At 42.6% G+C, this 11,507-nt stretch overlaps 1 protein-coding gene across 1 annotated transcript in view; it reads right to left on the reverse strand.

Annotated features, from left to right (window-relative positions):
- Positions 1-11,507, reverse strand: part of Ak9 (adenylate kinase 9) — a 118,184-nt gene that overhangs the window by 105,432 nt on the left and 1,245 nt on the right. The window contains exons 2-6 of the mRNA XM_028769052.1: positions 11,022-11,085; positions 8,216-8,268; positions 8,020-8,116; positions 5,827-5,939; positions 2,067-2,252 (exon numbers count right to left, since the gene is read on the reverse strand). Coding sequence (XP_028624885.1) covers positions 2,067-2,252; positions 5,827-5,939; positions 8,020-8,116; positions 8,216-8,268; positions 11,022-11,085 — 513 coding nt within the window. The remainder of the gene's footprint in view (positions 1-2,066; positions 2,253-5,826; positions 5,940-8,019; positions 8,117-8,215; positions 8,269-11,021; positions 11,086-11,507) is intronic.

Consider the following 11,507-nt stretch of genomic DNA (forward strand, 5'->3'; position numbering starts at 1 on the left):
GGGAAGGAGGGAGGGAGAGAGGGGGGTTTGTAGCACAGCTTTAAATGGGATATCTCTATCAAATCCTCTCCTCAGAACTCAGGGAACCCTGAAGCAGGGGTGACAGAAGGGTCAGAGGACAGCAGGAGAATGAGTTCCTCTAAAACTTCTGAGGACTCTGAAATCAGAGGAACTGCAGCAGCCAGCAGTCATGGCCTACCTGGGCCTACGATCAGGTCCTCTACATATACACAAGTTTTCAGTTGAGTGCTTTTATGGAATTCTCGAATGTGTGAGCAAGTGGATCTCTGATTCTTTTGCCTCCTTGGGGATTTTTTATTTTTCTATTTTCTTGTCTTGTACCACTTGGATGTGATGATGGTTTCTGTTTACTATAATCTATTTTGTTATCTTCTAGAAGGCTGATCTTTTCTAGTGAGAGATGTAAATGGAGTAGATCCATTTACATGGGACGGGGGTGGGAGGGAGGCGGGGAGGAGCTGGGAGGAGCGGAGGGAGGGAAGCTGTATCCAGATGTCACTGTGTGAGAAAAGAGTCAGTGTTTAATAAAAGGGGAACTACGAAAAACGTGTACTGTTGCCAACCATGTGAATGGGAATTAAAACCACACTGAGATTCCATCTCGCGCAACTCAGATGGGCTACCACTGAGGTGTAGACAACCAAAACTGCTGACAGGGATGCAGACGAAAAGGAACCTTTAGATATTGTTGGTGGAAATGTAAGTTAGTCTAGTCGCTAAGGAGAACATCATGGAAGCTCCTCAGAAAACTAGACTGTAAATTACTGCATGATCCAGCTGAGCCGCTTGTGGGTGTACAGCCAGAGGAGCCAAAGCCAGCATGCAAGAGCTTCCTGCCGTCTAGCGCGGTTCCCATTACAGTTACAGTTACAGCTACTATTCCTATCGCTGCAGCACTATCTACAATAGACAAATTATGGGTTTAGCCTACGTGGTTATCTATCAAGAAACAGGGAAAAAAACCCATTGTATATGTGTGTGTCTGCGTGTGTCTTCGTGTGTGTGTGTGACATACATACATATACACATACACACATATACATATATGGCAGGATTTTCCCTGTCCAATTAATTTAAATATTAGTTCAGCAGGAGACTTGCGATTGGACAGGGGAAAAGAGAGGCGGAGCTAAGAGTTGCAGATACAGGAAGCAAGACAGGAGAGGAGAGGAGAAGCAAAATGGAGGATGAACAGGAAGATTCAGATTCTGCGTGGCTTTAAATAGCCACAGGTAGTTATGAATCTAATATAAGGATAGTAGTTGGGGTAAGTTGTGTAGTCTGGGTGGGCAGCTTGTACAATTATCTATTGGCTTTGAAATTATTGTGTGGGAATCTTGTGAATTGAGAATGTATCGATATATAAATCTGACTGATTGATTATAAGCTTCTAGAGTTTTGTTTTACTGGGTTACTGGAATGGGGGACCACCAACCACAGGGGGTTTATGGCTGAGAAGGTACAGGCGGCACTGAGACAAGCGAACCGGAGCTGGGAAGACCACGATCGATCAGTTACTGTGGGGGCTAGCTTAGAGACAGAGGCGGGCAGAGAGTAGCTGTGTGTAGCGAGGGAACTTGCCATTCTTTTTCCTGCCATAAAGAATGAAATTATGTCATTTGCAAGAAAAACCAGGACTCATCATCATGCTGAGTGAAATAAGCTACACTCGGGAAGGAAAACAAGGCATAGTTTCTTTCATATGTGGAATCTGGATTAAAAATCCAATCAGCCCTGAAACGTGGGTGACTGTTGAGGGAAAGAGGACCAGTGGGGGCGGTGTGGAGTGAGGGCACATGGGGGAGTGTGTGCACACGTGAAAACGTAAAGACAAAACCCATTGTTCTTTGTAATTAATTGCACCAATTGTAATGAACATATTTTAAAACTTTGAGTAATTCTGAAAACAGTTATTTTTAGCTATTTCCTCCAGATCACAGGAACGTAAAGAACCTTAATTCTCTCGCCATCTGCTCTCCTTGCTATCATGTAATTAGAGTAGAGTTTAAACGTGTCCCATGGTGATGACCACACTGGGCCATTACCTCCTCCTCCTCTTGTTCTTCTTCCTCTTCTTCCTCTTCAGATTTTCCTTCCTTGGGGACGTCCTTCTTCTTTGTCCTGCGACTCTCTATGATTTCTGGGTCCCACTGGTCTCTGGTGTAAATATAGCCTGTAGTACTGTGCTGCCGTTGCCCAGAAATTCTTTGGCATAAATCGTAGTCGCTGCACTAAGAAACATTATTAAATCATTTAAGACATTTGATTTCCTAGGAAGGCAGGCTCACATTAAGCCAAGCTAGAGATATAGGCAGAATAATTGTCCCTTTAATGTGATACTGTGCTTTCCCTCTCAGAATTCTCACCCTACAGTGTAGTCTCTTATGAAACCTCACACATGAAGCTTTGTAAGTCTGTCCATTTTTACGAATTGCTCAGAAAAGTGTAACTTCTCTTTGTTTATTTTTAAAAATTATTTATCATTATTTGTTATGTGTATGGGTGTTTTGCCTACATATATGTCTGTGCTCCACATATGTGCCTGGTTGCCCAGAGAGGGCGTCAGATTCCCTGTAACTAGAGGTTGTAAGCCACCATGCGGGTGCTGGGAATTGAACCCAGGTCCTCTAGCACAACAGCAGCTCCTCTTACCCACTGAGCCATCTCTCCAGCCCCTCTACCTCTTCTCTAAGCATGATTTCTCTAGCACTTTGGGCCTCACTCCTCCTTGAATAAACTGTCTTTGCCTGACTTTGAATTTTTTTAACAAATTTTTGTTTCCTGTTTCATCTTATCCACTAGATACATTTTTTTTTCTTTAAATTTAAGCAATTTGCAATACATGGCAAATTTCAGTCTGTGATGTGCCTGTCAGGCAACAGTTTTATTTGTCTGAAATTAATACATATGAGATTATCAGACATTTTAAGTGGAAGAAAGAGGGCTAGCAGAGCACTGAAGGGAATAAAAAAATAGAACAAAAACCAGTTTCATCTGCAAAGCTTCAGGGGGATTTTTATCATTTTAGCTTAGAGAGGCTGAGAAGGAAGGAAAATGAGGGCGAAATCCGTGTATCTCCTACCAAAATACTGACAAATATTTGCCATATTTATTATCACTTGATGGATAAAACATTTCATGAAATTCAGAAATGGGGCCTGAAAGCTCATATTATCTAGCCCTTAAATTCTGCAAATGGAGAGCTTGCCCCACATGGTAACCAGAGCGCAAACCAAAGCGTAGTGAACCAAACCGTCTCCTCGACATTCTCTCCTGTGCATGCGCTTGCTCAGCTCTCAGGCTGGCTAAAGGGAACCTGACAGACACTACTCAGGTAGCTTGTGTACAGAGACCAGGACCACTGGCTAAGGGATGGTGCTACCCATTGTGGGCGGGGCCCTCCTGCATCAGTTGCTATAATGCCCCACAGACATGCTCAAAGGCTAAGCTGAGCAGGGTAAATTCCTCAATGGAGGGCCCAGCTTTCACTTCAGTGGTGACTCTGCTTTGTGCAAAAGCTGAAAATAAAAGCCAATCAGTGAAGACTGTACCCAGAACTGTAAAATGAACATTTTCTCCCTAGGCTGGCTTTTGCCAGGGTATTTTATCACAGCTGAGATAAAACCAGGAAAATTAGGGCCAAGTTCAATACTCTAACTTAGTAAATATTTGTTCTTTTGGCCTGTGTCTTCTCTTTTCACCAAGTTCTAATTTCCTGTGTAATCTGCTTTTTACTTCCTTGGACACTATATTTGGTTTTAGCTAACTTACCTTCCTCCTCTGTTAGCAAATATTACTATGTGGGACATTCTTGAATTTGATCAGATTTTTTTTTAAAACAATGTATTTATTTTTATTTTATGTGCAATGATGTTATGCTTGCAGGTATGTCTGTGAGAGACTGTTGAATCCCCTGGAACTGGAGTTACAGACAATAACTGTCATGTGGTTGCTGGGAATTGAACTTGGGTCCTCTGGAAGAGCAGCCAGTGCTCTTAACCACTAAGTCATCTCTTCAGCCCCAAGACTGTTATTTTTTAATTTGGTCTTAGTACATATCCCAGGCTTGACTTCAAACTCTTGCTTCTTCAGCTTAAGCTGCCTGTGTGCTAAGATGCTCGGCCACACATCACCACACCTGTCCTGCTCAGGATTTTGATTTGTTCCTGTGTCTGCACTCAGCACGAGGGGGCTTCCCCTCTCACAGCTGACCCTGACACAGCCTCACCGTGAGAGCTGAGAACTAAATATTTTGAGCTGCCATAAACCCTTTGAGGAGCCAGGTATCTGAACACCTAAGCTTGTCACCCATTTTCATACAAACAAGTAGGCAGAGTCCTATCAAGTTATGACCACATCCCCACCAGACAGTTGTCACCTTTGCGAGAAGGAAATAGAGGCATCTAAACGCGGTCTGTCCAATTCTAGACATATAAAAAGGGGCGTTGAAAGTAAGACCCAGTCCTGACATGGCCGATGCCATGTGGTGTCCCTTGACGTTTCTACATTTGAGTCATTTGCCTACTCTTTTATTTAGTCACTAAAGTCATTAGGAGCGATAAGGTACCATACGGTGTACACAGTGGTGCCTGGGTGAGCAGCTGCGGTTTGGGAGTTTGAAACGGAAATGAATAACTATAACAGAGAGGTGAGTGAGTCAGCAGAGGAGAGACAGGAGAGGCTCCTAGAGAAGCAATGAAGTAAGGCTGGGGGGGGAGGGGTCACGGAGGAGGGGCCATGGGGGAGGGGCCATGGGGGAGGGTTGTGGGGGAAGGAGCTGTGGGGGAGGGGCTGCGGGGGAGGGGCTGTCAGGGCAAGTTCTGCCTTACAAATTAGGATTTATGATTAAGTTATGTTAGTTATGATTAAGTCTGGCGGTGGGGCAAGGAAGTGTTTCCCGTGGATGGAGCTTTAGACGCAAAAGCACAGAAGTGTGACACATACATTACTGCTTCCAAAACGACTCAGCAAGCATAAAACTGTGGACCAGAGACATGGCTTGGTGCTGAAGAGCACGCACTGCTTCTGCAGAGGGCCTGAGTTCAAGTCTCAGTGGCCAAGTCGGGTGGCTCACAGTTTTTTGGAGCGCCAGCATTGGAGGGAGGGTGTTGGTGCCCTCTTCTGGCCTTCTTAATGTTAGAGCTGAGATAAAATATTAGGCCTAAATTACCTGGCTAGCCCGCCATGATAAGAAAATGTTCTCATATGTTTCTGTCGATACTAGGACCCTGAGTTAAGATCATACAGGGTTTTTAAGCCCCACATCTTCAAACATCTCTGCCAAGTTACTTTACCAATCAGGATTTAGGGATGGGAAACGTTCTAATGCCAAGATTGATTACATATTCTGTTACGTTCTGCGCCTTTGGAAACCAATCACGATAGCAGTCAGTAGAACTGTTTTTGCATAGTTACCCACAAGAAGCATGCACCTAAACCAACCACCTAACAGCACTTCCTGCACCTATGTGTAAGTTTTTATGGCATAAACTGTCCCTGGGATGGACCCCAACATAAGAGAGACCTACATCAATATAAGAAACTATTTGGAATAAGACTTTGAGTAGTGGTCAAGTACAGGTTAGGTTCCCAAGACCTCCCTGGGAACTGGCATCCTACTTAGCAGAAAGAGACATGTACATGGGTAACTGACATCCTGGTTGGCAAGTTAAGACATGAATGTTAGACAAGGCAAGTCTCCTGCCATAAAACAAATATATTTTTTAAGCCTGAAAATATTTCTTATAACTTAAACTCTGTGAAAAACAAAGATTTCCTGTCCCAGGAAGCAATTAATAGCTTTACCTTAATATTGATTATGATATCGGGTTGCAATTCTAAGTTTTTAACAAATTCTATTTGCTTCAAAGCGGTCATGCTATCTTGTGAGAGTGACGGCATTTCAGTGATGATGTAGCCTGTAAAATATAAGTTGACAATTTGCAATATCATTATGTGAGGGCATGGCTTTGTCATAGCTATTTTATAAAATACTATATAGCTACTAACGAGGATGATTCACAAAATTATGTCACAAATTTAAAGTCAATTAGTTAATAGTTGTTACTATATGAAGTATAGCTATGAATAATGTTTTCTGATTAAAAAAAATGATCAAGCTAAGAGGAAACGTCTATAAAAATTCTAAGCCAGGGAAGATGGCGCAGTGGGGAAGGGTATTTGTCACAAGACCAATGACCTGAGTTCAGTTCCCCAGGATTTGCTTACTAAAGGGAGAGAACCCACCTTCTTGAGTTTTCCTCTGACTTCCATATGTATACCATAGCATATGTGTGCGCCTCCCTGCCCATAATAATACATGCTCTAGATTCTTTAAAAATCTAAGTTTAGTTTAGATGAGACAGTTATAGAAAGAAACTGCATGCTAATATTTCTTTTAAGTGGTTAGAAACAGTCTTACAACCTTTTATGTGACCTATTATTCCCATCCTTAAATTAGAACCAGATAACACAGTCAAACACATGTAAGTGCTACCTATGTAAACTATAGAGACTGATGAAGCATCCAGGTACCCGCTGTATAGCGTAATGGAGTACAGTAGGATTTTGGATACAGACTGTATAAGATTTGGGCTTAGAACACCTATTGGCTTGCATCTCACTCAGAAGCCTAAGTTTTCTCATTAAATGTGTCTTGGGCACCACTGTCATAATGATTTTCTTAATACATTTTAAAACTATGTCACTTGGTTGCCCAAGAAACATTTCTCTTACTAGTGAAATAAGCCTCCATTCCTCAGCTAAAGGCCTCTGTCTTAGTTATAGCTTTATTGCTGTAAAGAGACACCGTGACCACGGTAACTCTTAGATGGGAAAACATTTTACTGGGGCTGGCTTAGAGTTCAGACGTTTAGTATGTTATCATCATGGTGGGAAACATAGCGGCATCCAGGCAGACATGGTGCTGGAGGAATGGAGAGTCCTACATCTGGATTCACAGGCAGCAGCAGGAGACTGCCACACTAACCCTAGCTTGAGCCTAGGGAACCTCAAAGTCTGCCCCCACAGTGACACACTTCCTTGAACAAGGCCACACCTCCTAATAGTGCCACTCCTTATGGGCCATGCATTCAAACACAGGAGTCTATGGGGGCCATACCTGTTCAAATCATCACAGACTTCAATATATTTCTCTGCTATTTTCATCCCTCCTGCTTTGAGAAACAATTGCAAACTATGTTTCAGTCTTTAGAATTTAGCCAAAAAAAAAAAAATTGTAAGAAGTGTATGCAGTGAGCTAGCTACCTCAAGACAAATGATACTATCTGGTGCTGTATTCTGGATTTGCTTTGATAAAGTTGGTTTTTTTTTTTTTACTGTACCGTATTTAATTTTTAATTTCTATATTCTGATGTAGCTTTTTAGATTTTGGTCCTGAGAACTGACCTAGGGCTTTAAATAAGCTAGGCAAGTGCTCTACCCCCAGTTACATCTGCAACCCCAACCCTCAAGAGTCCTCACAGTTAAAGTTTTCCCTTAACTCTTTTCGGGAATCTTCCTTCTTTCACTCAATAAATCTGTTTCAAGCGATGTCTTTCTCCCAAGGGCATGGTAATGCTTCTTCCCCGTTTTTTGCAATTATCTTAGAGTGTTGGTCTTTTCTTCTTAGTTGCCCTAGCTTCTGTTGTCTTGTCTGAAAGAATTAGAGAAAGCAAGGCCCTTGCTCAGAATCCTTTTGCGCAGGGAGAGACTTTTTGAGTGTGTAACCAGTGAGCAGGCTAGGGGACAGCTCTGGCGATGTGTAGCCTCAGGGGAAGCTGTTCTAGCTTGCGGAGACTGACTGCCTACCGTCCAGGGTGACAGGAGAGCAGTGGATAGAAACTAGAGGCATCACATCATGTAGCAGAGCGGTAAACAACTCTGGGTGTTTTTAAAAATAACTGTGAACATTAGAGGATTAAACCCAAAAGACGGCCCTTGAATCTATCTAGGGCTGTGGGAAGAGGGGAAGGCACATGTGTGCGCGTGCGCACATACCGAAGTGAGCAACTTCTGGAGACTTGATCTTCTCCAGGATCAACTTTGTGACCAGCTCGTCTGGGACACTGTGACCGCTCACCAGCAGTGACTGCAGCTAGAACAAGCACAGATGTTATGCGTTACAGTAACTCTCTATCTGGGATTCACAATTTTGGGGGGAATCGTAGTACCTTTGAAATGTAGATTTGCTCACCATAGCTCCGGTTTCACTCTCAGCCGCAATGTGCTCTTCCAAAACCGACAAAGCTAAAACATGGGTTCAAATATGAGTGCAAGCTGACACTTGGAATGCTGAAGTAAGAAATGTTTTCTGGATGTTTGGTAACTGGTAAGCAAGGATTAGTGTCGGGGTGTCACCTGGGAATTTGCTAAGCATGTTTATGCATGTTACAACGTTTAAGGTTGGTCAAAGCAGGCAATCGACTGTTCTGCAGAGAGCCTGTGTTGGCCACTCCACCAACTCAGCAATCTTAGTGGAGTTACTCCCTAACCCCCATAGCGCCTCGGAGGCAGTAGACAGGAGAAGGAGGAAAGCTGTCATGGTGGTGACAGTTGTAAATTGTCTTGCATCACACAAAAGTATACAGCAGTGTTATCAGCCTAGATCTTTTTATGTCCTAGTCAAAGGAAGAATTCTGCTGGGCTGGAGAGATGGCTCAGTGGTTAAGAGCACTGCCTCTTCTTCAGAAGGTCCTGAGTTCAATTTCCAGCAACCACATGGTGGCTCACAACCACCTATTTGATTTGATCCCACTTCCGGCATGCAGAAGTCTATGTGTATGTCAGAGCACTCATATAATGTACACAGATGAATACATTTCAATAATAAAAAAGGAACCTGGGAATTCCAGGAATATGCCATTCTCTGATGGAAGAGAACCCAGTGGAATGGTGGGACACCATCCTTTAAGACTTCCTTTTTTTGTTTTTTGTTTTTTTTTTTGTTTTTGTTTTTTTTGTTTTTTGAGACAGGGTTTCTCTGTGTAGCCCTGGCTGTCCTGGAACTCACTCTGTAGACCAGGCTGGCCTCGAACTCTCGAACTCAGAAATCCACCTGCCTCTTCCTCCCAAGTGCTGGGATTAAAGGTGTGCGCCACCACCGCCTGGCCCTTTAAGACTTCCTAAAATAAACTTTTTAACTAAAAAAAATAAAAACGGCTAGAGAGGTGGCCAGTGGTTGCTCTTGTAGAGGACCCACATGGTGGCTCAGAGCCATCTGTAACTCCAGTTCCGGAGGATCCTAGCCCTCTTCTGGCCTCCTCAGGCACTAGCGCACGAGCGGTGCACGGACTTTGTCACATCTCCTTCTTCACTCATCTGCCCACCTGATGAACGCTAACTTTCTAATAGCACCAACCCAGACGTGTTTATTAAATGTGTTTGGCCCTGCCTTTCCTCAAAACCTCTATGGGCCACCTCTACAGCTTTTTTTTTCTTTTTTTTAGGAAGTCTTAAAGAATGGGGTCAGGCTCCCGCCATTCCTCTGGGCTCCCTTCCATCAGGCGAAACACCCATACATATAAAATAGAAATAAATCTTTTCCTAAAAGGGGAGCACTTCAGAGTTCTAGGTGAGTGTGTTCCAAGTTACCAGACTGTTCTCCACATACATACAAGCAACACACACATACATACAACATACATACAAAAACTTGGGCATCTCAGTTACACTGATGGTATACAGAATGCCCATTTCATAACATCCTCACTAACAATGACTACAGTTATTTCAGTGAGGTTAGTGCCTCACCAACTTGTTAGGCAAATATGAATCAGTGCCGATTATTTTTAATGATATGAGATTATTTTTTTCTTTTCTTATATTGTTTAGATTTGGTTCTACTTTTATGAGTGCTGTGTGTGCATGTGTGTGCATGCTGTGTGTATACCTGTGTGTGTATGTGTGTGTACTGTATGTATGTATGTATGTATGTATGCACACACGTGTATATGCGAGCACATGGAATGTGGACGCCAGAGATCGGTCTCAGGTCCTAGTCATCAGGATCCACCCACCTTGTAGGCGGGACCTGCAGCTCTCCAGCCAATTAGGTGAGGCTGGCTGGCCAGTGAGCTCTGGGTATCCTCCTGCCTCTGCCTACCCAGCACAGGATCATAAGCATGTGCCACCACACCTGGCTTGTGGTGTGCATGGATGCTGGGATTGGAACTCAGATCCCCACACTTGTGTGCTTGTGTGACAAGCACTCTACTGACCGAGCCATCTCCTCACTGCCTTCTGTGATGAGTTTCCTATTTATTCTTTCTTTACTTTTCTATTAGGAAATAAATAGCTTCTGATTAGAAGGGCGTGTGTGTGTGTGGTGTGTTTCTGTGTGTGTGGCATCTGTGTGTGTCTGTGTGTGTGTTGTATGTGTGTCTGTGTGTGATGTGTGTTTGTGTCTGTGTGTCTGTGTGTGTGCGTGCACACACCCACATGAGTCTGCTGTCGTACATGTTGCAGAAAATGTAAGGAAATCTATAAGTTAAAAATACAACTTTTTAGCTGGGCAGTGGTGGCACACGCCTTTAATCCCAGCACTTGGGAGGCTGAGGCAGGTGGATTTCTGAGTTTGAGGCCAGCCTGGTCTACAGACTGAGTTCCAGGACAGCCAGGACTACACAGAAAAACCCTGTCTTGGAAAACAAACAAACAAACAAACAAAAAAAACAAAAAAAAAGAAAAGAAGAGAAAAGAAGAAGAAGAAGAAGAAGAAGAAGAAGAAGATGCTCTCACACACACAGAAAATTTCTGATGGAAATAGAGGTTTAGAGGAAAGGCAGAGCCAAGCACAGTTAATAAACATGGCTGGGTTGGTGCTATTGGCAAGTTAGTATTCATCAGGTTAATATTCATCAGATGTGTGAAGAAGGAAACATGACAAAATCTAAACTATGGACTCTCAGATGGCTGTTCATCATACATTCATCATGCAGCTCTATTTTATATGAGTCTTTAACATTATTAATAATAAAATATTGAGAAAAAATTAAATTTACCTTCAACACGAATACATTTCCATGCCTGTGCTATGTTACGGGCTAATGTTGTCTTCCCAGCCCCCTTTAAAAGAGAAATGCTATTTAAAATACAGCAAAATGTTCATTCCATGGTTAAGCACAGGCACCAACTTACGAAATTCCACTGATGGTTGTTATTACATAAATATTTACCTATAAAATGAACGGAGCCCTACATATTTAGAACTTTATTTTCTCCACCAATTCTTACATATATTTCTACATATCCTGAAAGTACATCATCATTTAAGGAAATTAGAAAAGTATACTTGAAATTAGGAAGCTATATTTATAATCTTAATTATAAGCCATTATAAAATATATCAGTTTTGTCATTTTATTTTCTTTCTAGAAGAAAATGAAAATTTTGGTGACTTCCATTTAAATCATTTTCTTTCTTCCCTCTTCTTTTTGCAGGACTGGGCTTTGACATAGTGCGCCTCTGTAGGTGAGAACTGGGCTTTG

This window comes from Grammomys surdaster, unplaced genomic scaffold (assembly GCF_004785775.1).
Source record: "Grammomys surdaster isolate TR1022 unplaced genomic scaffold, NIH_TR_1.0 190, whole genome shotgun sequence".
Classification (NCBI taxonomy): Eukaryota; Metazoa; Chordata; class Mammalia; order Rodentia; family Muridae; genus Grammomys; species Grammomys surdaster.